The 27883-nt window shown below is 40.8% G+C and overlaps 1 protein-coding gene across 1 annotated transcript in view; it reads right to left on the reverse strand.

Moving 5' to 3' along the window:
* Positions 1-17141: 17141 nt before the first annotated feature.
* Positions 17142-27883, reverse strand: part of PLD5 (phospholipase D family member 5) — a 262978-nt gene continuing 252236 nt past the window's right edge. Inside the window, exons 9-10 of the mRNA XM_077811874.1 lie at positions 22465-22579; positions 17142-17368 (exon numbers count right to left, since the gene is read on the reverse strand). Coding sequence (XP_077668000.1) covers positions 17142-17368; positions 22465-22579 — 342 coding nt within the window. The remainder of the gene's footprint in view (positions 17369-22464; positions 22580-27883) is intronic.

The following is a 27883-nucleotide window of genomic DNA, read 5'->3' on the forward strand; positions in this document are numbered from 1 at the left end:
CCATAACATGAAGCGAGTACTGCATATGGTGAGTGCTGCCAGATGGGCAGACAAATATTATTAGCCTCAGTTTTACCAAGGGGGAAAGTGAAAGGGGTAGGTGATTTGTCTACTGCCATACAGTGAATCTGTGGTGGTCAGGATTGGAACTCAGGCATCCCTGGCTCACTGGGCTGTACTCAAACCACTAGACTTCTTAAACATACAAACTACATAATAAACAATTTCTCATAAACGCACTGTCTGTATAACCTTGCCACAAGATATTATTACAGCCCACGCACAGGTTGAGGTCCTGGAGATGGGTCTTACAGTGGTTTTGTATAATGTGGTGCTCTGCTCTCTTTCTCACACACACAAATCAAACCCTAATAGAACAAGGAGAGGTGGATCACACAGCACAAAATACATAACATGGATCTATAACTTGAACAGCGTCACAGAGCTATGATGGCTCAATCATAAAGTAGTAATTGGGGTTAAAAACCTTCTGCTGACCAAAATGGTAACTAATAGAAATATGTTTGAACAATGGATGAGTCACAGAAAGCTTAGGCTTTATCTAGGTGCCCTACTAGGTATTATAATGTTATTCCCTAGTCTGCAGGTATCAGGATGCTCTTCAGGTGTTCTCAGGGGAAGCCTTTTCACAGCTTCAATCAAGCACCTCCTGTAGACCCCACTCACCAGCAGCTGTGAGGGAATCCAGCCACAGCTAGCTCTCCAGGTGTTTTAAGCATCTGCAGTCCAAATGGAGCCCAGGTACTCTTCCTGATTTAGAGCCTCTGGGCGCACTTCTATCTGCACCCTCTGCTAAGAGCTTATGTAACACCAACAGACCCTGGTCAGCGGTGGGCAAGATAGAATTTGGGACCTCTAAAGCTTAGCGCATAAGCCTCTACTGCATGGCTAAAAGCAGTATGCCTGTTAGCTAAGACTGTAGAACAGACTCATTTAACTCTCTCTCTCTCTCTCTCTCTAAGTGGTCTCGGTGCCAATAGATGGGACAGACCACCACACCCAGGAGACGTGTGGGTTACACTTAGGCCACATGGCCCATTACCCAGCCCCTGGAACCAGTGCTGGCATGTAAGGCTTCTCCTGTAGCTTAACCATACCCTCTCCCAGAACTCCACCTGAAGGTGTGAGCCTGCTGATGTAACTCTTCAAGGGGCCACAGAGTAACTGTAAGTTATACACACACAGACATGGTACATAGGATTCTATCACATCATTGCTCTTTCTTTAACAGCACAGGAAATACACAGTTCTATACAAAAATAAACCCTACCCCCTTTCCCTGCCTCAATTTCTTCCTCAGCCCAGAGCATTCTTTGGGCTGGACTCAGAGTCATCAGTGGCCATCCAGAGTCCTTCTATTCACAGTGCTTGGGTTCTGAAACATGGAGCCTTCTCCCCCAACTTGGCTCCTCTGGTGGCTGGACCATTCCCTTTGCTTCTCTGGCCCAAAGGCCCTGTGTGTGTGTCTCCCTGAAGCTTCCCCCCATTGAGTCCTCTTACAACCTTTTAGCCCCTTAGTCAGGAGACTCCCAGATCACAGAGTTCTACCACGCAACTTTGTTGCCAGATATCCTCTCCCCCTGACAAACCAGTTCTCCTGAGTGGGAGTCAGCTTATTATGTAGGGTGTTTGATTTTGAATAGAGGATCCTCTAGAGTTAATGACCCTCTATAGTCAGCCCTCTTTGACACTACCTTTGGGAATTTCAGTCCAACATGGAGGTAAGATGACAATAGAGAGGGCAAAGGGCTGCACATTCAAAAAGTTTGCAGATTGGTACAGCTACATGCAATGGATTCATAATTTTACACATAATTCATAAATTGTACAGGCAGATTTCCCAAATGTTCACAAGGTCTAATGGTCAGTGGTAAACTCAGGATAGCAGTATTATCAGGATAGCAGTATTATGAGACTTTCCCTCAGTCTCGCCTAGGATTATTCAATCCATATGGTCCTTTAAAGTGCTCTCAGGCAGTAAGCACACAAGTGTACAGCTTCATGAAGAATATACAAGATTTTTAATTCAGCTGAGGGGTATGTCATTGAGTGGAAGTCAACAGGGACTACTGCAAGATTATGGAGAGTGGGGGGGAGCAGAGTGACGCATTAGAAGGTGGCAAAGAGCAAGATAGAGACCATGTTGGGGGACCATCCTGTCTCCATTGCACCCCCCATATCTCTCACCCCCCGAAACATTTAATGGAACTGCTTGGAACCTCTGAAAAAGTTCATGTTTGAATGGAATTCATTGCCACTTAAGTGTTAGACAGGCAATCAAATGTATATATTCTGTCCTCAAACCAGGCTTCCAAAGTAGTAACAAACATAGCAGGAGCAGAGATTGCTCTGCACCACGAATCTTGTTTGTGTACTTTCAATCATACTGCAAGAAGCAATCTTAGCCTGTAGAAAATGTCTATTTGAGAGGTGCTTTGTGCCAGAGGCATAATTCTATGGCTACGGAAATGGAGCACAAGCCTGGTCAGACAGTTTGTATAAGAGCGAGGCATGTGAAGCAATTTGGGTCCTCAGCTAGAGATGCCCTTCTTCACCTTCTTGTGGCATGCTGATAAGGGAGCTCTCTGGATGATTTCTTAATTGAAAAGACTACAGCAGAGGATGCTGCGGTTTTTATCCCAGACTCTACTCACACAAGGTTTGTTGTCTCTCTCTTGCTCTTTCTAAAAGACGTGAATGTGATAGCTCACACAGACATTATGGGCTTTGTGCAGAAATTATGGGGTGAAGATTTTTTGGCTTGTGTTATGCAGGAGGATCAGAGTACATGACCATAATGGTCCCTTCTGGCCTTAAAATCTAGGAACCTCTCTTCTTCCTTATGATTTCTCTTTAGCTTTATGAGCTTTCTTCTACTAGTAGTACATGACCACCTGGGGATAGGACCATGGTACAGTGCCCTCCCTCCCCCATAAGTAGGGACCTACCAAACTCACAGCCATGAAAAATGCATCACAGACCATGAAATCTGGTCTCCCCCTGTGAAATCTGGTTTTGTGTGTGCTTTTACCCTCTACTATACAGATTTCAAGGGGAAGACCAGTGTTTCTCAAACTGGGGGGTCCTAACCCAAAAGAGAGTTGCAGGGGGGTTCTGACGGTGCACCCCATAAGGCTCTATAGACATATACTTATGAATGTATATATGACATTGGAATATGTTTTATGCTACATAGGCCATGTAACATATCTCTGTAAAGGTTATGAGCTACTGAATCTATTCATTCTGTTTGTATGCATGTGTCATTGTTGTATTCAAAGTTAAGAATATTAGCTGTATACTTGTTTGATTTTAAATAGCCTTAGTAAGGCATTTGGTCAGCTTCTTTAGAAAGGAATTTACAAGTTAAGTGCCCAATCAAGAAGCACTTAACAGACAATGGATCTTGGAAGAAGAAGTCTACATGAGGACGTTCAAGGTAGCATGTGAACCATGGCTGCTACCTGTAAGTTCTGAGTCATGCATGGACATGTGACTTGCCCATGTGACTCCAAAACTCCATCTTGTAGCTGAAATTCTACACAGGGGGAAGGAGGGGTATCCATCCATAAGAAAAAGTCTATTTAAACCGCTGGGAGACCCCTCCATTTTGTCTTCAGCTGGCTCAAGAGATAGCCTCTCCACTCCCAAGGATACATGAAAGAAACTGGAACAAAGGACAGTAACTACAGGGGGTGTGAGTGATTGCTTGACCCAGACTAGAAGGAGACTAGTCTGTAAAAGGAAGCTTACTAGAACTTCTCTGAGGGTGAGGTTTTTTCTGTATTCAGTTTTCTTACTGTATTAAGCATAGACTTGCAGGTTTTATTTTATTTTACTCAGTAATTCACTTTATTCTGTCTGTTACTACTTGGAACCACTTAAATCCTACTTTCTGTATTTAATAAAATCACTTTTTACTTATTAATTAACCCAGAGTATGTATTAATACCTGCGGAGGTGGCGGGGGGAGGGGGACAAATGGCTGTGCATCTCTCTCTATCAGTGTTATAGAGGGCGAACAATTTATGAGTTTACCCTGTATAAGCTTTATACAGGGTAAAATGGATTCAGTTGGGGTTTGGACCCCATTGGGAGTTAAGCATGTGAGTGTTAAAGACAGGAACACTTCTTAAGCTGCTTTCAATTAAGCATACAGCTGTTAGGGTACGTGGTTCAGACCTGGGTCTGGGTTTGCAGCAGGCTAGCGGGTCTGGCTCAAACCAGGCAGGGCACTGAAGTCCCAAGCTGGGAGGGCAGGGAAAGCAGGGGCAGAAGTAGGCTTGACACATCAGTTGGCAGCACCAAGGGGGTTTCTGTGATCCAACCCGTCACAGGGGTTACAAGAGCAATGGCTGTTGGCTGGGTGCCCAGCTCTGAATGCAGTGCCCCACCAGCAGCAGAGCAAAAATCAGGGTAGCAATGCCATCCCATGCCATCCTTACTTCTGCGCTGCTGCTGGCAGCGGTGCTGCCTTCAGAGCTGGGCAGCTGGAGAGTGGCAGCTGCTGGCCAGGAGCCCAGCTCTGAAAGCAGAGCCACCGCCAGCAGCAGTGCAGACGAAAAGGGCAGCAGTACCACCCCCCCCTACAATAACCTTGCGACCACCCTCCTCCCCCAAACACACAACTCCTTTTCGGGTCAGGACCCCTACATGAAATTTCAGATGTAAATAGCTGACATAATGAAATTTATGATTTTTTAAATCCTATGGCCATGAAATTGACCACAATGGACAGTGAATTTGGTACAGCCCTACCCATAAGCAAGTCCTCTCTAGGCTGGCAGGACAGACTCAGAGAAGCCCAAACTCCACTGTGAGCCAGAGTGCAGACACATGCATGGGATGAAGGTAATAATGGTGTAGCCAGGCCCAACGCAGAGATGTATCATTAAGGGTCAGAGTCTGTCACCTTTCCTCTCACTGGTTTCATTGAGACTGCTCACGGACTGAGAAACTACTCACTTTGAGTGTGGGTGAAAGAACTGGGCCCTAAGATAAGGAGGGAAAGCCTCCAGTAGCAGTCACAAATACCTGGACTAAGAGTACCAGTGTGTGAACCAATGTTTGGAAACCACAGGGCGAAGATACATGAATCCAAGCTAGGTTAAGTGAGTGCCAGCTCTAATAACTTGGAAACAAATAGGAAAGCATAATATATTGAAACGGGATTCGTTTATTTCAGTGAAATACAAAGAAACAGTAGATATTTTGCTTTGAATGAAAACATTTGATTCTAAAAAAGACCCCAGATGAAATACATTCCATGTAATATTAGGAATCCTTGGTTATCAAAGCAGTGAAAAACTGATGGCTATGATACCCCAGCATTAAAATCAATATTTACATACCTTTAAAGCAATGCATTATTTTTTATTGGATTGAGTGTTCTAATTGGTAACTTAGTTTGCAGCAGTATAAATATATTACGCACCTTCAAACACTGATAGCAATACCATGACCAACTCGCTCACTTAGCCGGTGATATACTCAGGTTCCAAATGTACGGCTGTACCAGAAATATTCTCTCTTCTTTCAAGTCAGCATGTCAGCTCAAGTCAATCAGGTATGCTGAACTTTGGTTACGTTCAGTAATGCTGTAAACAATGGGCCAAGTTCACAATCAGATAACACCAACTCATTGCATTAAGCTTATGAAAAAAAATATTTAAAAAAAAATGCTACACTGCCCGTCAGCTGGCTGAACCAAACAGAACACTCCTCAGTTTTGGCCTCTCAACAGAACAACGTAAATTAGAGCATTATTATTTAAATTGAGTTAGGACAGGCCTTGTCTATTTCTACAGCTAGTAACTTCATTATGAGGTTGTTGGTTTTTTTTTAACAAAACCAGTACTTACTGACAGATTGGTTTTCTGCAAGGTGGTTAGCCCCATTGACAGATTCAATGATGTTACAAATACAAACACTAACTAAGCAGGTATTGCTGTGAACCAAGCCCATTGTTTGAAGGAAGCACATTTCTTGCCAAGTTTAAAAATGTTTACACAAGAACATGTTCTATAATGGATCTAAGCAGTTATTATATAGTAAGCTATTAAAATCATATGTTTTCTTGGTTGCACTTTATACAAACACAAAAAATAACCATGGTTAAATCATGCAATAAAATGTAGCATTCTTAGAAAATAAAGTCTAAAAAAAATTCAGTATTCTCATATTAAAGCATTTACACTGCATAGGCATTCGTATAAGAGTGTATCATAATAAAACTCATTAAATATACAAGCATGCAGCAATTGCCTTGTGTTCACAGTTTCTAGAAATGACCGCACATTAGTTTCCTCAAATATAAATTGGTAATCCAAAATAGACTTTGCAACTACTCTCTTTTGCAGTGGCAAATTTTATATTCTCATGTGTTCATTGTAGATATTGACCTATACAACAGGCCTAAGCTATGCCACTATCTATATGCTACGTGTCTGTAAATGTGTGTGAGGGATATTAAGTTTGGAGTAAGAAAGACAATGAGAAGTTACCCCTGCTTCTCACATTTGAGCTTGGAGACTACAGAATGCTTCAATTAAGTAAATAAAATATTTAAGCATATTTACTGTATTCTCCTTAGAGATTAACATTGCCACCTTATCACTTATCTAGCTACTGCATAAGCTAGCCATGCAATTTTCAAAGTAAGTTTAGACAACTGTACTGTATGGTATACTAGTCCTTGAAGTAGTACGTTTATTTATACAGTACATACCATTATTGCCCTGTAAAGTTCACAGAGGACGCCTATTATTTTGAGGCTATAAGTGAAGCTAAAGTAACACAAGTTAAAATTTACACCTACAGTTTAAAATACAATTACAATGAATTTGTTTTCCTGATTTACAGCAAAGGCAAAACAGTTTTGTAAGGGTAGATACTGAATAGAGCTATGGGCTTACAAGGTTTTTAGACAATCTTGTAAATGAATCCAAGCTTATACCCTTAAATTGACAAATGCAACCAAATGGTCAGAGACAAGGTCACGTAACCTCAAATAGCTCAGCAGGATTGACATGTTCACTTGTCAGTCATGTCTTAAATCAACAGGCTAGCAATTGGGGTCACCTAATTGTGTCTCTCCCAATTGTGTTTGGGAGCCCATGGTTCAAGCCACAAATTTCAGATTTGGATCTTGGACAACACCACAGGAGGAGCTTGCAGGCAAGGTTTTTGGCTTGGTTCATTATAAAGCTAGGAGACGCTTAATCCCAGTTTGGATTTCAAACCTCTCCCCATAGTTCAGGGGGGTTGGATTCAGGATAATGATTTGGTCCGATCTCTAGACCAGACCATTTACAGCTCCTCTTCCCCTTCCTTCACCTACTGTGCCCTACTTTGACCTGACTCCCGTTGTTCCTAAAGATGGTTAATTTTTGTGTCTTCCAAGGTCGCATGTGTATTTGGCATCTTTGTGGCATAGCTATTGTGGCACTTGAAAGGAAGCCAGCAGAAATTATCCTGCCAGAGGCTAGATGTACCTCCATGGGGATGAGGGACCTTGCTTGGAGGCACAGGGAACAATGTGGGCAAAGCAGCTTTTTTATTATTATTTTTTCTTTTTTTAAAAGGACAGAGAGAAAAAAGTTTATTGAAGGCAAGATGTGTGAGAATGCTCAGGAGGTGCCTGAGGCACTGGTTGCTGTTCTCTCGCCATTAAAAAAAAAGTAAAATAAAAGATATACGACCTGCAATGTTTAGTTTATAGGGGAAATCACTGCCCTTTGGCTTGAATATGTGAGCTCTTGAGTGCTGGGGGGTAGAAATGGCTTCAATTTGTGGCAGCGCAAATTTTTAGTCTGTCACATTCTCACTCCAAGGCCAATGGTTCTCTGCCATAGCTCTCATTACAAGTCTCTCACTGTGGGATCCCTGGTCTTTCCCCACCCTCTCAAGGGGTGTGAAAGATCTTGTCCTGTAGCAATACTTTTCTCTTAACATATGAAATATTTGTTTCCCGTTAATAGGATGATTTAATCACAAGGCAAACATGGAGCAAGTCATTGCTGACAGATGGTATCCGATGTGTTAGCCAATTGACATGGGTATCCCTATTTCCCAAAATGTGAGAGTGTGTGTGTGCCATTTCCACATTTGGGATCTCAGATAGGCACTTGGGCACATAAAATGGGTATTTGGGCATCTAAGGGCTGTTATTAGTCCAAGGAACTAAGATGCCCATGCTTGGAAAGTGAGCTCAAAGACTGCTTTCGCTGGTTTGCATGCTGTATGCCTGATGCTGTAAATATTGCTTTCATGCTGTTCTCAGGCTTTGATCACCTTTGATCACATCTGTACCCTTCTGAAAACATCAAGACTATGAGAAAGAGCTGTTTTTTAAACAATACTTGACAGTGAGATCTATATAAAATACACATAGAAACATATATGGCCCTCTCCACCTTTTTCTCTCATGTTATTCCTATATTATAGATATCCATACATGGACCTAAAACTTTCAGTACCATGACCATCTTTGTACAACATATTGTAGCTTGCAGTTCACTCATAGCCTACTGCACCTCAAGGAACTTAGTAGGAAGCAGTTCATAAAATTTAAGGCTAGAAGGGACCCACCAGATCATCTAGTCTGTCCTTCTGTACATCACAGGCCACCAACTGCACCCAGCACCCAACAACCAAAATTAGACCAAAGTATTACAGCCCACCAGAGACTAGACTGTTATGTGCCACAGGGAGAGAATAGAGGGACTGAGGTGCACCAGTGCCTGAGGCCCCTGAAAAGGCAGGGAGATGATGAGGTGAGATATAATCAGATGATCCTGGCAAGTAACCTGCACCCACACGCTGAAGAGGAAGGCTAAAAACTCCCAAGGTCTCTGCCAATCTGGCTTGGGGGAGGGGATGGGGGGAGGGGGGAGAAGGGTAGTTCCTTCCTGACCTCATATATGGCAATCAGTTAAACCCTGAGCAAATGAGCAAGAACCAGCTAGCCACGTACCTGAGAGAGAGAGAGTGCTTTGTGCCACTTCAGAGCCCTGCCCTACCCTGTCAAATATCCCATCTCCAATTGAAACCATCTCTGATTCTTCAGAGTAAGACCTAATGAACCCCCTGACCACATTTTGTGGGGGGGGAGGGGGGGAGGGGAATCCCTTCCTGACCCCTGCAAGTGACCAGCTGAAACCTTGAAGCATGAGCTTTAGGAATTTAAGACATAATCCAGAAGGTACTCTCAGAACTGTTGAGCTCTACCCTCACACCATAAGCAATCCATCATACTATCCCACTCACAAATTTGTCCAGCTTGCTCTGAAAACTAGTTAGGTTTTTTGCCCCCTATTGGAAGACTGTTCCAGAATCTCACTCCTCCCATGGTCAGAAACCTTCTTCAGATCCAGGCATTTTCCCCTAAAGTTTGACAGAAAAATATTATAGCTGCCGTTTCTATCTGCAAATGAACATTTTATTCATCTGTAAATGTTAGCTGGTCTTTTTTCCCCCCCAACTCATTTTTTTAAATGATGATGCAAATGAGTACACAGACAATCGTGTCTTGATTTAAAATACATATTAATGTTAAATGATCTGGGGGCCCTGACTGGCCCTCTGTCGTTTCCTTCTTGTGGTAGGTAAAGATAAAAACCTCATCTACACTGGGAATTTCTTAAACCCAAAGAATCTGGGGCATTCTCTAAGAGAAAGGACACAGCCATCCAGGGAGAGAAGTAAGAAAAAGGAGGTTTCTAGGAGCTCAGCAGTTTCATTACAAAAAAGCTAGTCCTAAGCACTGAGGCCCACATTCTCAAAGGTATTTATGCACCCATTGAAATCAAAGGGATTTAGGCACCCAAGTACCTTTGAGGATTTGGGCCTGAGTTCTTTTGCTCCCCCTGCAGAGCTACTGGCCCATTCCTACCACTCCTTGAAGCACTTTGAGCCACCACAGGGAAGGAGAAGAGGGGAGTACATGATCCGTGCATCTCCCACTTTGCTCTGTTCCTCTCAAAGTGAGGGAACTAGAACCACCATCACTCCATTTCAAACTGGAGAGAAGGAGAGGAATTATGGGATTGGGTGGCACCATACCTCTCAAATATCCCTTGTTTGGTCCCAGAATTACCTACACTTCACATATTTGATGTCTCCTTGTATTGTAGAAAATTATTTACCTCAGAAATGAAGAATCATGAGAGCTGAGTCCCAGGAAGAGAGAGATTTACACCAAAGGATGGAATACCACATGATTTTACATTTCTTGAATAATAATTTTTTCATGCTCCCCCCTCGCCCCCATTTTGGATCTCTGTCACAGGCTGGTGCCTTGGCAGGTAGACAGGGGATGGTAGGTCATGTACTTTCTCTGCTCTTCTGACAATAGATTGTTAGCTCTGACAAGAGAATAAAAGTGGGCTGGGCAGATAGCAGTGTTCATTAGGAGCAGACAACTGTAAGGACCTGTTTACTGTAATCAACCCTCTGAACTTCTCAGGAGTTGGGAAGTGAGCTCCAAAACCCTGAAGGACTCTAGGGAGAGTGAGGGGTGTGAGAGAGATTTGGGTGTCAAGGAGAGGGGAGTAGCCTCCTCACTTGCAGAAAGAAATTGATGTAATATTCATAGGCACCCTGATTTTCTGCCACATTTCTTAAAATCCCCCAAAGATCTCAGAGTACTGTTGCATTTAAAAGCAATGCCAGGTTATTTCCCATTTACAAGACTGATAACCAAGCATAGAAATATGCATTAAACTATTTTAGTTATTTGTTAGTCAGTCATTGAAAACAAGCCCCATACTGTCAGCTGAGAAGTCTTCTTACATTCTGAATGTGGATTGCCTCAGAAAATGCCACCTGCAAAGTGAGGTTCATATTATTTCATTTTTAGAATAAATACCAATTGCCATTAATATTTTTGGGATAACATTTTCAAAAGCACGTAAGTGACTTAAGATTGTAAGTCATTTTGTATGGGAGTTAGGCACCTAAATACCTTTGAGGATCTGGGCCAAAGTTCCATTTATATTCAACAGCACTTGGATGTCTAATTAACTATTAATAATAATTATCAAGGCATAGAAATCTGAAACTTTTTCATATAGATGGACAAAACTTATAGAAATAGCCATTAGTGCTAAAATACACAACTTTATAATCCCAGGACGTTAGTATTATTCCTTTGTATTGTGGCATGAATCATTAATCTGCTATCAGCCTGATTTCTGATCTCAGCAAAGAAGAGTAGCAGGTGCCATATTTCACAGGATTAAAATGTCAATACTGTTGAGTTCACTAAAATATAGGAGCCAAATCTGAAAATGAATGGTTGGCATAAGTAGAACTAATTTCCATCTAGTATAATGGAGTTGTACTTGATTAGTCAGAATCAAAACTGATTTACAACCAAATTCAAGGTGGCATTGAGAAATAAATGGCACTAATGTTTTCCCCCCTACCTTTATTTTGAACCTTAGGCTAAATGTAACCTCAAGCGTTCTAAGGCAGTTGTAGTCCATGTACATGCAGTAGAAATGCATCTTACATAAAAATCTGAGCTAAGGGGTGGGCTGACACCTCCCTTATGGAACTCTTTAAGGGACAACTGGATGCCTTCTATAAATTGCCTTTAGGCCTGATCCAAAGATCATTTAAGTCAATGAAAAAACTCTCACTGACTTTCATTGGCTTTGGATCATGCCCTAAATGAACTTTGAACAAAATTTCTCTAGAAACCTCTTGGATATTGAATGTGGTCATTTAAGATAGGGGTTCATCTGCTGAAATTGGCCCATAGCACAGGTTTCATTGTATAGAGTAATAGCACATTACCATTAATTTGAAAAAGCCCGAACACCCACGCAGCATAATCAAATGCTACATGAGGTTTTTCTACCCTTGTCTAACTCTATTTTGAAAAGATATGTTGTTTTCTCATGCTAGTCTGGCAAGCTTCTAAGGCATATGTGCAAAGTGATGATGCAAAAGCAACTAGATCTGACAGTGTAAAATTCTTACATACTACACAGCAATGTTTAACATAAAATATAAAGTCAAATGTCAGAAACCATTGTACAATATCAGTTTCGCTACTGTAACACAAAACATATTAAAAGTTGAATAAGGGTACTGGTGCACTCAACTCAGGAGGCAAGGCTCTGAATTTAAATTATATCAAAAATTTGTTCAACTTTTACATAAATTCAAATGAACAGAGCAATAATGATTAAATAAAGCAAAATTACAGGAAAAGGGAAGGAAGGGAAGAAGCAAAATACAGTGACAAAAATTAGCATCTGAAAATATATGTATATTTTATCAGTATATCTTAGGCTATAATGAAATAGTTGTAATAATTATGAAGTCCACAGGGTTATTAGAAGTCAAGTGTAGATAACAGTAAATTAAGCATTGCTCAAGAGGAGGACATTTATCATGGACTTCAGTCTGAAGAACTAGAATAGCCAGCTGATGTCTTATTACTGTATTGAGAAAAGCAGCTCTCATTTGGGGAAGTATCCACTACAGTCACAAAAAAGTTAGAAATCTTAAGTCTGGATTTCATCTTCAGTTAGGGCTAAATGTCAAGAAAATCCAATTTTTATGCACGTAAAACTCCCATTGACATTAACAGAGGTTAAGTATACGTTGGAATGCAGAAAATGGGTAAATCTCAAAAGAAGGATTCTAAGATTTCCCAACTTGTTTCTCAGACTCATACTTTGGGGCTGTCATACACACGGAATTCAATGGGAACAGGATTGGGACCTGTATCATGGATGACACAGGGCCCAAATTTGACGCTTTTTAAACTTAATATGGTAAAAATATGCATTTATTGTAAAAAATTCAGACAAACTTTGGGCCTGATCTTGCCAGAGAACAGGCAAAGATACCCATTACAGCAGCAGGGGACTTGTATACCAGCAGGCTCTAAGAGTAGCCATAGAAACTTCCTCATGCTCCACTGGGTTATTTAAGGTTTATGCGCCCTCTATCGACCTCCCATATAATCCCATTTGCTATTTAGTCTGAGTAGGAAAGAAGTGTGTAGTGGAGGCAGAAAAGGGCTGTGACAGGCCAGATCACTTAGTTCCTATGCAGGATGTTAGAGAGACAAAGTGGCTGAAGTAATATCTTTTACTGAACCAATTTCTGTTGGAGAAAGAGACAAGCTTCCGAGTGTCACAGAGCTCTTCCACAGGTCTGGGAAAGGCACTCAGAGTATCACATCTAAATGCCAGATGGAACAGATTGTTTTGGAGTTAACACATTCAAGGAGAGTCTCAGGGCTTGGCTACACTTGTGAGTTACAGTGCATTAAAGCAGCCCCGGGCACCCTAGCTAACTACCTGTCCACACTGGCAAGGCACGTAGAGCGCTCTGGCTCCACGGCTAGAGCGTTACTCCACCTCGGTGAGAAGATTAACGCTTGTTGTGCCTTGGCTGAAACGCCCGGGTGTCAGTGTGAACGAGATGTTGCATCACTGTGCTCTGATCAGCCTCCAGAAATGTCCCATAATGCCCTTAAATCAAGTGGCCACTCTTCTCATTGTTTTTGAATGACAGCCAGCTGCTTATCTGCTCCGAGACAAAGCAACCATTGGTGTGGAATGCTGTGTGTGAGAGAGAGAGGCGGGAGGGAGCAGGGGGGTCTGCTGCTGTCTGAACTTAGAAGACAGCAAGCTGACATGCTCTCAGCCCCCCAAAAAGCCACTCTCTCTCCCCCAACATACACACAACACACTCCCTGTCTTACCCCACCCCACCCCACCGCACCCCCATTTGAAAAGCACGTTGCAGTCACTTGCATGCTGGAATAGGTACCACAATGCACTGCTCTCTGTGGCCGTTGCAAGAGCTGCTAATGTGGCCACGCCAGTGCGCTTGTAGCTGTCAGTGTGGACAGATTGCAGCGCTTTCCCTACTGCGCTCTACGAAGGCTGGTTTAACTTAAAGCACTCTACATCTGCAAGTGTAGCCATGCCCTCAATAAAGACATTGGATTTATGGCTCATTAAAACAATCTGCAATCCATTACCCCTCCTTTGTCCTATGATTGCAGAGGTGTTAACTGCGCACTTCACCTTGAATGATCTCTTTCACCAACAGAAGTTGGTCTTCATCCACCTTTGTTTCTCTAATATCCTGGGACCAGCAGAGCTACAACAACACTGCAAAGAAATATGCAAAGTAGCTGTGTATCAGCCTTTGTATGTGTCTGGATTTACTTCACCCTCAAGCTTGAAAGAACTGCCACAGTATTGTTGCTTCTGATTGGAGTCTGATATTGGGGAATGCAGATTTTGAATATCCCCAGAATCAGGTATATTTTGATTTGGGATTTGCATCATCTCATAATAAAGATGGGTCAATTTATGAAATTTGGATCCCAAGCTGGGGTGGCATTTAAAACACCCCGAAGTTCAGGTGTGTTCATATACAAGGTTTTGATTTGGGCCCAGCTCTTGGCAACAGTTTTGTCTTTTTGTGACTCTACCACTAGGTACTGAATTCTAAACATTCACAATATGTAGGTCTTTTGTCTTTTTTAGCAAGCTGTTTTTATGCTTCAGTATTAAACACAAGATCTTAGCATGGTTTCACAAGAGAAATAGTTAAATAAAACCTTGTGCATGAATAAGGCACTAGTAAATGTTTGCAGCAAACAACAATTACAGTGTATATTCTTTAAGAATAAAGCTGATCTCTTTAGAAAAGCCTTTGTAATACGACAGAGTTACCAATGCCAGTTAGAAGGGAGTTAGAGAAAGTGCATCTTCTGGATCCTGTTTGTGAGATCTGTGAGAAACTACTACAGGCAAATTCCTATAGGCATTTGAAAACATGCCATGCAGTGGTGGTGCTCTACAGAGCTAAAGCCAAAGGAAACAGTGGTTCTGATCTCAAATGAACCAGTGCAAATTAACTTTAATGGAGTTACTTCATATTTACTTTGGTGTAATTGCGATCAGAACCTGGTCCACTGCATTTGATCTATTTGAACTATAATAGTACTAACCCAGAAAGAATGATTGGTTATTATCCCCTTTGATGTGTTCTAAAAACTAATAAGATTTCTTTTAAACTCCATTTCCTCTTTTTTAAATCCAAGGATGCACTTTATCTTTTGTCTAACATACCATACCAAAGCCTTCTGCACTTCTTTGGAGCTGCTGTCATTTGAAACAACTATATTAAAATCATTAATACATATTTTATACCAAACGAAATTTGTGCCTGCCAGTCCCATTGTAGAATGGCTGACCACTATTTACTGATTAAAGTTATTTAAAAATAAACCCTTCTGTTCATAAATCAGATGGTTCATAAAAACACAGTATACTTTTAAAAAAAACCAAAAACCTGTACTTTTTTGGATGACTGAAGTTCACAAATTTGTTCTTCCAGCACATGGGAATCCATTATACCATAATGGACCAGTACGCAATTGTGACTCTACTGTTCCAAAAATCTATCAGATGAAATGACTGCATGTGTGTCATTCATTTGGTATCAGAATTATAAGGTCAGTGGCAACCCAACAATGTCATGAAATCACTTTCTCCTGCCTTGAAAACAAATGCCTTTGCTTTCTTGTTTGACAAAGTTTTGCTCCATTGACATTTTCCATTATCTGTATAAAATGTACTAAAAATTCAATGCATTCCTAAGATCAACAATGCAAGGAAGGGAAATATATCAGTGGTTAATAATTTTTATCTTTTTATGTGCTATTGCTAGCAGAAGCTATAACTGCAAACTCTGGAATTTTTGGCTCTTCTGCCTTTATGCAAGCACTTAATATTAAGTTTATCCCAAGACACGTGATTGAAAGATATTCACCTCTAGAGCTTCTCTTGGTCCTTCAGTGAAATTTTGCAAATAAACAGATCTGATTTAAAAAAATGATCTTCAACTTTGAATATACTGGATGAAACTCATTGCTGGTGTAATTGCTGAAGTCAGTGAGTCATGGAGTTACACCAGAGATGAATCTGTCCCAATTTCTTTTACAATTATAAAAAACATGCAAGAAATTGAATGACCTATTTTGACACAAAAACACCATTTCACAAAAGGATACTTTTTTGTTTGTTTGTTCGTTTTGTTTTTAAATTAACAAAACAAAGTTTGCCAGGTATGAAATCAACTAGAACAAAACTGTGAAAATGTTCAATAAAATTATTGTACAACTTTGCACAGCCCTTCATCATTTTCAAAAAGGAGCATTTAAGGGTTTAGGTTTTTTTTCAAACAACGATGCTACACAAAATTGCTGCCTCACTCTTGAGAAATACTTCAAATTGGGAAGATCACATTGTACAGCTAACAAGAAAAGACAGCCCTTCATCTTTATAATAGATTTTTAGAATAAAACATCCTCAGAATCCAGGAATTTCAAAATTAAAGAGACATTGGTATAACAAGAAATAACCATTGAAGGTAGAGGGAATTAAAATTAATAAAAAATTTTGAAATGTGTTAGGTAAGAGGTTTGGGGGAAGAGGTTATAGTGAAAGTTGTCTGGACAAAAGAAAATGTATGGTTTTATTAGGAGATGACAAGGAAGTTGACAGCTAGCTTTAATACATTTTGAGGATAGTGTGAAAATGTAATTCGATACTGATATCAAACTATCTGTTCAAAACTATCAAAATCTGCTTGGATGGCTATATACTTGGACGGAACGATTTACATGGGAGAATACTTGCTCAAACTAGTATCTTTTGCTATGGGGGGAAGTCTGTCCTCCATTATATATCAATAGCAGCTGATCTTAGAATGACATTTCATAGCTCAGCTTTCAGTTCTGCCTCAAGGTTCTGCCTAACCAGGATGGGAGGTATGAAAACTGAAGGAGAGGAATCAAAGTATGCTTAAATTCAAATGTGAAAAATCAATGTCGAAGCATAAATGACATTCAATGTAAGAAGTAACAAATTTAAAAGTCATAAATAATTCAATATAGAGAATATAGTTTAGAGAACATTTTATACAAGTGTGCTTTTTTCCTAAAAAAAAAAAAAACCAAAAAAAACCCAAACAAAAACATTTTTTTGCCTTTTTGTAGTCTCTTATCTGTAAATATGAAATAGGGTTACAGCAGCCCTGATGTATTTCTTCATTCATCATACAGTAAAATAGTCTTTTTAATTCATGGCAGTCTTATTTGCCACTGCTTTGTTAAGTTTGTGGTTTAAGCAGTTTGGGATTTTTGTTGGTTGCAAACTTTTGGCATAGTGTGAATACCAGTCCCTTTCAAACACAGCTTTAAGTTGCTTAATGATGCTTGTGTTGTTTCCCACGTCTGCTTGGTTGATAACGAGGCCAGCTCCAGCATTTTGAGTAAAATCATTTCCTACCCAGTCAAAATTACCTATAAATAAATGAAAAGAATATGTAGTGAGACTACAACATAAAAAAAGCCAATCCAACAGAATGCACTATTTCTTCCCACCCTCACCCTCTAGAACAATTACAGGAATATATGTATTTTCTATGACAGCTCAGGAAAAAATTACTTATCTAAAGTATACTGCAATTCATTTCTGCATTTTTGTTACCTTTGCTCAGTCTGAAAGCCAAAACAGGTATTTCACTGTTCTCAGGACTGAAGTCCCTCTCCTCTGACAGAGATTCCACAATCTAGGCAATTTGTTCCAGTGTTTAACTACCCTGATAGTTAGGAATTCCAAAGCAGACTGCCAAGAGTTACCATGCGATCTCACAAAACCAACACTTCCTTATTCACTTTCTCAACACCACTCATGATTTTATGGACCTTTATCATATCCCCCCTTAGTTGTCTGTTTTCCAGTTAAGAATTACTTAACTGCTTTGGATTTAATTATCTTGAATTATTTTGTATCTGCTGCAAACTTTGCCACATCACTGTTTACCCCTTTTTTCCAGATCATTTATGAATATGTTGAACAGCACTGGTCCCAAAACAGATCGCTGGAGGGACACCACTATTTATCTCTCTCCATTCTGACAACTGACCATTTATTCCTATCCTTTGTTTCTTGTCTTTTAACCAGTTACTGATCCATGATCCTTTTATTCCCATAACAGCTTACTTTGTTAAGAGCCTTTTGTGAGGAATCTTGCAAAGGCTTCCTGAAAGTCCAAGTACACTATATTCACTGGAGCACCCTTGTCCACATGTTTGTTGATCTCCTCAGAGAATTCTGATGAATTTGTGAGGCATGATTTCTCTTTACAAAAGCTATGTTGACTCTTCTCCAAGACATCATGTTCATCTATGTGTCTGATAATTATGTTCTTTACAATAGTGTCAACCGATTTGCCTGGTACTGAAGTTAGGCTTATCGGCCTGGAATTGCCAGGATTGCACATGGAGTCTTTTTAATAAATTCACCTTACATTAGCTATCCCCCAGTCATCTGGTATAGAAGCTGATTTAAGTGATAGGTTACATACCACAGTTAGTAGTTCTGTAATTTCATATTTGAGTTCCTTCAGAACACTTGGGTGAATACCACCTAGTCCTGGTGACTTATTTCTGTTTAATTTATCAATTTGTTCCAAAACCTCCTCTACTGACACTTCAATCTGGGACAGTTCCTCAGATTTGTCACCTGAAAAGAATGTCTCAGGTGTGGGAATCTCCCTCACATCCTCTGAAGTGAAGACCAATGCAAAGAATTAATTTAGCTTCTCTGCAATGGCCTTGTGTTCCTTGAGTGCTCCTTCAGCAACTCGATCATCCAGTGGCCCCACTGATTATTTGGGAGGCTTTCTGCTACTGTTGTGCTTAAAAATCCTTTCATTGCATAGAAAAGTCAGTGATTAGTATTTATCTTTACTGTGTGTGACTGCACATATGCTATGTCTGAATTCGGGGTAAATTAATGTCAAACTATGCCAGTACATCTAATCCTTAACTGCACAATCAACCTTCATTTGTTTATAGTCAATGTAACAATGAAAGCAGCATGATCATCTCTGTGATTATGTGCTGTTAATTGGTTCAAGTAAGACTTGATTTTTATCACCATGGTTTACTATCTATATTGTTTGAAAACCATTATATTATTATTCATTCTCAGTGTAGAACCAAGTATGGGCTAGGTTCTTTACTGACAGGTAGCAAGAGAGTGTCCACATCAGAATAGCTTAAAATCTAAGGAGACAACAGACAGAAGAGAAGGATGAGGGGAAGGCGAACTCTTGAAAAGCAATGTAGCTGAAGGATGTTAAACATGCATCTTGGTTCATTATTTCTGTATATTTTGTTTTGTTTATCATTTTCTACATGTTAAGGGAGTGGGGATGGATGGAGTGAAGAAGTGTGTTTTCAGGAAGGATGGAAGAATTTTGGATTGGGTCGGGGAGGAAGTTCCAGGTGCGTGGAGCAGCAGAGGAGGAGGTGCAGAGAAGGATATAGGAATTTAGGAGTTGCTGTACTGGATTACATCAGTGATCTAGCTAGAATCCAGACAAGTAACCTTTCTCTGATAATGGCCAGTACGAGATACGTCAAAGAAAGATGCAAGAATTTTGAAGTGGGCAATTATGGAATAACTTGCCCATAAAGGAAGTTTCTTCCTTATCCTTCAGTTAGAGGATGGCTCATGCCCTGAAGCATGAAGGTTTATATCCCTTACACACTTTTGATTCTTGTTTTTTTCTAAATGCTATCAGTTGTAACTGCAAATGGACGCAATGCTGTACTTAGTTGGGTGGCTTTAGAAGGGTGGAGTGGGTGAAGACCGTGGAAAGAAACACCAGAGTGGTAGAAGACGGAGCCATGTTGTGTAGGACCTTCAGTGCATGGAGCTGAAATTTGATCTAGGGATCTGAAGAGCAATTGGACATGGTCAGAGATGCAGAAAAGAGTGATGATTTAGGGGACATTATTTTGGATAGTTTGAAGAGGGTAAGAAAGGCGTGCAAGAGGCCAGAGAGGAAGCGGCTGCAGTACTCGAGGTGAGACATAATAAGGATCTAGAGAGGGCTTTGGTAATGAGAGCAATGGGTGTATTTTGCTGACCCTATACAGAAAGCAGCAGGATTTAGTGACATTACAAATGTGAGGGGAGAGGGTAAAGGTACAGTGACAGAACACAGGACATTTCACATGACGAAGAATTTATGATGAAATGTTTATAACACAGCATTAGTTCTTTTGACCCTCAGCTATGGTCTTGTAACCGTGACAATTTTAAAGAAGGCACGCTACACACTGGCCCGAATATCAATTCAGTGTACAGTCCAAGAAAATGGGTTTATGCTCAGGAGTTCTTCAGGGGTTACAGCTTCATTGAAGAGGTGGAGCAGAGGAGCCATCACAATGTCTGCACTCCTCACCTGTGTGAGGGGAATGGTTGCTGGATGTCTCATTACAACCCCAAATCCCTGGTGCGGTGGCTTCACACAGAGAGTGCCCACAGTGATAGGATCTCTGCTGCACACAGGGGCTGGACACCCCAATTCCTGCCTTACCCTGCCCAGTGGAATTGAACCAGTTCTGCTGCAAGTAGGGTCCTCCATGTGAGAGGAAAAGAGGATGGATATTTTACATTTTGCCTTTGAAGGAACTATACCCGACTAGCAGTACAGAACACACTTTTGGAAACAACTATATGTAGAAATAACCTCATCTTGCTGTCCACATATCTCTGATAATGCCAACACATGGAGAAAAACCAAATGACCTTTATGAAAAAGTCAAAATAATTTATTCCAGCTCCAGACAGGGGACACTGCATCTTTGCGTATTCATTTAATTTTAAATAACGTAAGTTGAGAACCCGTCGCCAAAAGGACCCTGAGTGCTGTATATAGACATAAATCCTTGAATTGAAAAAATGTAATCATTTAATTTAGTTTAATCATCCTTGGCACATCGACAAGTCCACAGCAGCTATGCCTAACCCGATGCCTTTTGTACAAAAAAGGTAAATGGAAATAGGGAAAATGGTAATGTTTACACTCACCCGAACAGAAGGGAATGAGCTCTGGAAAGAGGTATAGGATGGGAGATCAGGCCCTTCTATTCACCCTTACTTATAATACAAGAACAAGGGGACAGTCAATTAAACTGAAAGTCAGACAACTTAAAACTACTAAAAGGATACACTTTTTTTACAAAACACAGAAGTAGTCTGTGGAAATCATTATCACAAGATGTTACTGAGGCCAAAAGCTTAGCAGGATTCAAAAAAGAGTGGATGCTTATATGATAATGAGAATAGCTGGAATTATAAGAGTAAAGATTTTAAAAATGAAAGGAAATAACTGAAGTGTTTTATAAAGGATATAAACCTTCATGATTGAATGGGTATTAGGAAGAAACTTGCCCTAAGGAGCATATTATTCCATGAATGTCTATTGTGGGGTTTTCCGATCCTTCCTCTGAAGTATGAGCATCTGGTATTGGCCACTGTTAGAGTCCATAGGATACTAGACTAGATGGACCACTGCTTGGTTTGGGTATGGCAATTTGTATGTATTTATGACTGAGAGATGTGTATCCTTAAGACGGGACTTAGCAGGCAAGGCCCTGCATCAAGTCTGGCCCAGGCAGGATTTTGGATGTCAAGCTAGGCCAAATCAGTTGATGTTGAGTTTCAGGAGATAAGTCAACTACTAAGTGCCTGAATGAGAAAGATATTTCACCGATCTACCCCTTTCTCAGCTCAGCTACTTGAGCTGTGCTCTGCATTTTTTAGGCAGTGAGGAAACTGCCTATGAATTAAAAAGTAATAGATTTTTACTCATGAGAGTTAATAAATCCAAGAATGAAAATTTCCATTCTAAATAGATTATAGTGCTTGCTTTTGCTTCAAGTTTCCAAAGGGTAATTTTACTACTCCATTTAATAAATATTTTAATCAAAATGAACATTTACACTTAGCTGCATACAGACATTGTTTAAATATACACTTACCCTCTGGACAATGCCTTCAGATTATGAACCAAAACATGTACAGTACAATGTAGGTATTCTGAAATCAAGCACTACAGTATGCAAGCTGTGTCCCTGGGGTAAATTGCAAAGGATGAGTAGAGTGGCAACTTGTCTTTATGAAGATACCCCAAACGTAGTGATGACATGGCTAATTATAAGGCTTGTCAGTCTTCACAGAAATTAGAGATTGACACAATCCATTAGATCATCCAATCTATTCCTAAACCAATGCAGGACTGTTCCATGAAGTACATTCTATAGTTGCTTTTTCAGGCTACTCTTATTAATTCAAAAAACAACCACTTCCCTTGGGAAACAATCCATTGGAAGGAAGGAATTCAACTCTTCTACCCCAGCATTGACAAACAGCTTTGTATTGAAAATAGGAATTTTCCACTTAATGTCCAATCTTCAAAGACACTGAATGGGGTTTTTAGCTACTTAATACCCTGCTTACAATCAATTGTTATTTCAGACTTTGGGCTCCAAAGCTATAATGTACTAATCAGAACTGACTGGGATGTGGGATTACTTACCAATATAAGCAGCTCCATCAGTCACCATATATTTATTCCGATTTAATTTGGGAAGGGACGTATTCTTCTGTTCTTTGAGAAAGCAAGCATTCTCCTCTTCAAGATCAAAAAATTTCTGCGGTCAAGAAAAAAGACAATCAGGTTAATGAAAGTTCCTCTCCACAACTTTGCAGAAGCAAAACCAGAAAAATTACAACCCACCCCCTATTTTAAACTGAGAATGAGCTAGTCTTATACAACAACTAACTTCGGTTTATAGGAGATTGTTTAATTCTTGTAAAACTCTACACTTTATTTTATACCCAAACTGTTGTTCTCGATATCACATATGCCTTGGTAGCCAATAGAAAAATTAACATATACAAAATGTGTGGCTATGGTATAATAGCAGCAATGCAATGGCATGTAAAAGAGTGAACACAAAACCCATACTTTTCTACAAGATGAGAGCAGAAATTTGTTCAACTCTCATTTCCTCATTCATCAAGGGGCTATAGAATTTGAAGTCAGCCTCAGGATACAGTTTGTCAGGCATGCCAATAAACTGAATTAATATTTTTATCTTATATATGTCATAGTTTATAACAGGCAATGTGCCCATCTCAGTAACTTCTTAAGAGTGAGTCTGCAATTTGCAGAGGTCAGACTTTCCATACAACAAGAAAAAAATACATTAATTTTACAATAAGGGAAAATGTCTGAAAGGGTGAGTTTTATGGAAGTACCACAAGTGCATTCTATTTACAGCTCTCATTTACAGTTACTCATTAATACTATTGTCAATGACCTTGCAGAGGTACATATAACAGAGGACAGAAGTTAGCCTGCAGAATCTTTATTCCTTGTAGAAAGAAATGGAGTACTTGTGGCACCTTAGAGACTAACCAATTTATTAGAGCATGAGCTTTCGTGAGCTACAGCTCACTTCATCAGATGCATACTGTGGAAACTGCACAGTATGCAGTTTCCACAGTATGCATCTGATGAAGTGAGCTGTAGCTCACGAAAGCTCATGCTCTAATAAATTGGTTAGTCTCTAAGGTGCCACAAGTACTCCATTTCTTTTTGCGAATACAGACTAACTCAGCTGTTACTCTGAAACCTGTCTTTATTCCTTGTGATGACCCTGAGAAGGGGAGAAGCCAGTTTGACTCTCGAAATTCAGATCTAGAATCTAGAAAAAGAACCCTTTTTACTTGTAAATTAGCAAAATATATGGCTCCCATGAAGAGTTTATAGAACATGATCCAAAGCCCACCGATACCAATGAGCGTCTTTCTACTGACATTAATTAGTTTTGGATCAGGCCCATAGAGAGGGGAGCTCATTTTACATTAGTCTGGATGTAAAATATTGTATCTAGAACAGTTAAAACCACTTTCATGGAAATCTTTTTGTTAGGGTAACAAATATTGCAAAATTTATTACGCAAACTGTAATGTAAATATCTCTAGTACATTAAAACTGCAAAAACACATGCTCAAATAGATAGACTTGGCTTCAATAAATATGTAGCTTTGGATGAGAGGCAAATAGCTATTTTTAGCACACTGCCGAGAATTTTTCTATTTTTTTCCCCCTCAAAGCTGCAAAATGTTTTTGGTTACAGATGTATGTCTTTCTTTGTGTTTCATAAAAAAAAATGAAAGGTTTTTTATACTGAATTTGTTTACTGTAAATACTGCGTGACTTGAGCCAAAATTACCCATGTAGCTACTACTCAACATGGTACATCATGCCAAAAATGTGCACTCAATTCTGAATATACAGTATCAGGTACACTTGGATGTACCCCCAGTGATAAGCGGATGGCCATGAATACTTTCATGGAAAGAAGAAAAGCGAATCAGGGAGCAAAACAGTTCATTTGAACTAAGGTTACTGCTCTGTAGTGTTTATATGTGTGAACCATCCCTCCATGGGCTTACAAATGGAATCAGTCTCTGTAGAGTCATCAAGTCAGAATTTAAGGACAGAATGGGTCACCAGCACCACCAGACACCCACACACTAAACCCCAACAACCGAAATTAGACCAAGGTAGTACAACCCTCAGGAGACTATTACTTGCCACAGGGAGAAAATAGGAGGCACAGAGGTGCACAGTGCTCGAGGCTCCCACAATGACAAGGAAATAAGTGAGATACAGTCAGATAATCATGACAAGTGACCCTCACCCACACACTGCAGAAGAAGGCAACCCCTCCCCCCACTCCAAGTTCACTGCCAATCTGTTCCAGGGGGAAATTCCTTCCCAACCCCACATATGGCAATCAGTTAGACCAGGGGTCTCAAACACACGGCCCACGGAGTTCTTTGCCATGGCCCGCCAAGATCCCTGCACACCCCCGCATCCCTCCCGGTGTTATTTCCTGTGGCCGCTAAGCTCCCCTCACCCGCCGCCCCCCCAGCATGCAGTGTCCCCACTCCTCTGCCTACCTCCAGGCGCTTCCCACCGCCAAACAGCTGTTTGGCAGCAGTTAGCGCTTTCCGGTGGGGAGGGGGAAGGAGCGGGGAGCCACGCACTCAGGGGAGGAGGCAGAGAAGAGGCAGGGCAGGGGCAGGGATTTGGGGAAGGAGTTGGAGTAGGGGCAGGGAGGGGGTGGAATTAGGGTGGGGACTTTGGGGAAGGGGTTGGAATGGGGACGGGGAAGGGGTGGGAAGATGCAGAGCCTCATAGAAGGGGTGGAGTGGGGGGGCCGGGGGCACCAAGCGGGGGGCCTTTTGTACCTTTATATGAAAAGGTGTCAGTGATGCAGCCCTCAGGCCAATGTACTAGTCCTCATGTGACCCTCGTGGTGATTTCAGTTTGAGATCCCTGAATTAGACCCTGAGCATGTGGGCAAGCACCAGTCAGCCAAGCACCTGGTAGAGAGAATGCTTGGTGCCACCTCAGAGCTAACGGCCAGATTAAGATCCCTAGAAGTCACAATAGATTTCACCAGAACATACAGATGAAGAAAATATTTAAATGATTCAAACAATGATCATAAAGTCCTCTGCACTGTGAAGGATCTTGCAATTAGCTGCCAGATGAACCTTTAAAGATGATACCTGAAGCCTGACCAGCGATAGCAGATACTTCAGCAATATTTGTACCGAGCAAGGTTCTAGAAATGATCTGCCGTACTTCACTATAGTGTGAACTGTTGTTGTAGCTGTGTCGGTCCCAGGATATTAGAGACACAGGGTGGGTGAAGTAATATCTTTCATTGGATCAAAGAGCGATGAGAGAGACAAGCTTTTGAGCCACACATGTCGGAGGAAGAAGTTGGTCAAATAAAAGATATTACCTCACCCACCATGTCTCTCTAATACTTCAATATGACAATAATAAAAGATGATAAAGCAGTATCCAATATCTTTGGTTCTGTCAAGGAGTCCTTTAGGTAGATAGCTTTGGGGACAAATACAGGACACAAGAGGTTATACTAGCTATGGCCAGGCCTGATATAGATCAAATCAAACCTTAATTTCTTCATACCAAGAAAATGGTCAAGTAACATTAACTGGGGAGGTACACATGTAGTAAAAGGATTGAGAGGCAGGGTTCGAGTGATACATCTTATGTGGTGGGGAGGGGGGAAACTGAATCCACTAGAGAATTCCTTCTCAACCTCAAATGGAAAGGAAGCAGAGATGATGGTTTCAGCAAAGTTTCAGCAATCTTTGAGGGGCAGGCAAGGTCATTTTGCGATGAAATCATTGAGATGGGGGTACTCCCAGGCCAAGAGAATAAAGGAGGGTTTGATCCAGAGACAGTCCATCCTGTTGGAAACAGAGTTGATACTGAGCAACCTGTGTCTGTACCATACTGTCTCTACTTTACCACCTACAAGGTAGGGGAAGCTGCATTCTTGAAGTCCATAGGCTGATGGAACTGCTTTGAGCTTTTGGGTTAAAAAACAAAACACCCTCCCCCCCATCCCACCCAAACAAACAAACAAAAAAACCCAAAAACCAGGCTTGGGTTTTACTTTGCACAACAAAGGAGGAGCTGAATGGGAGAGCAGCCACAATGACTCTTTAACTGATACAACCTTGGCCCAAGACAGTGCATTTATCAACGTACATAGCGATATCCTGTGTTAACTCCTTTTAATACTTCTAAGGTCTGCACATCCCATTATGTGAACACAAGTGCTATCGTAAAGATGATTTCATGAAGAAAAGCAAATGGATATTTTATCTTTCCAAATGACAAGGTCTGAATGCCAAGTAATTTTGTTTTGCTTTTTGTTTCCTTGCATAGTTATGTTACTTAAGGTAAAATAACCTGGCCTCTTATCACATGCAAATTGTGGGCTCTTCCTGAGATCAGCCATCAAGGTAGTATCTTAATGCCAAATTACTAAAATATTTTCAGCCAGTCTGGCTGAATTGGACAAAACTTGTATTAGGTTACTGTGTGTCGCATCACAGGCAGGGCTGGAAAGTGTGAACCCAGCAGGACAAACATAGATGCCTTGAAAATGTAATGCATACTTCAAGCGAAGCAGATAACTCATTAACTCTTTGACATCCTGGCTATTGTTCGCAGAAGCTCTCTCCTCTCGCAGAAGCTCTCTCCTCTCACAAAAGCAATAATGCAACTGGAACTTTGTTACTGAAACAAGTCAGTTGTTCAAAGGCATTCAGTACCACACACTAAATCCTCCAGTGCACACCATCAGTTAAAGCACTGCATTAGCAATGATCTATTTTGGGCTGAGGAGGCATTTCTCCTTTAAAGGCCGATTGCAAGAGTTTATAGCTGTAAAAATAAAAATGTTGCCACCTGAGATTAAATCTCCTCGTTGCTCATCCAAAAGGTGAATTTTTGTCTACATGTGGGAAAATTATGTTTGGACATTTTTGGGTTATTTGGGGATTAGGAAAAGGTTTTATTATGCTTCACTCTGTCAGACAATTACCATGGGCTAGATCCATGAAGGAACTTGGATGTGACAATACATTTTTCTGGGCACCTTTCCACACAATGGAATCTACAGCCCAAGTTAGGTGCCTAGGCTCCCTCTGCGATGCATGTGGAATGCAAAGTGTCTAAGAATTGGATCCACAAAATCCAACATGCTGAGCAGGGAGCTGTTCAAACTAGCCAGCAGGAAATATTAGGGAGAGGGGTGTGGCCTAAATCCGTACCCCTCATGGAGACTTAGGCTTTGTCTACACTACCGCTTTTATCAGTAAAACTTTTGTCAGTCAGCAGTGGGGAAACACTTGACCAACATAAGTTACACCGGCAAAATCGCTGGTGTGGACAGAGCTATGTTGACAGAAGAGGCTCAACCCAAACAGTATGGAGGATGGCATGGGAAGCTGGCATTTCTATGGGGGGCAGAGTTAAGGCAGTATGGTTACCTTAACTATAAATTTCCATATTTGCATAGATTATAAGGCCAGAAGGGATCACTATGATC

Source organism: Eretmochelys imbricata, chromosome 3 (genome assembly GCF_965152235.1).
Source record: "Eretmochelys imbricata isolate rEreImb1 chromosome 3, rEreImb1.hap1, whole genome shotgun sequence".
In the NCBI taxonomy this organism is placed as follows: Eukaryota; Metazoa; Chordata; order Testudines; family Cheloniidae; genus Eretmochelys; species Eretmochelys imbricata.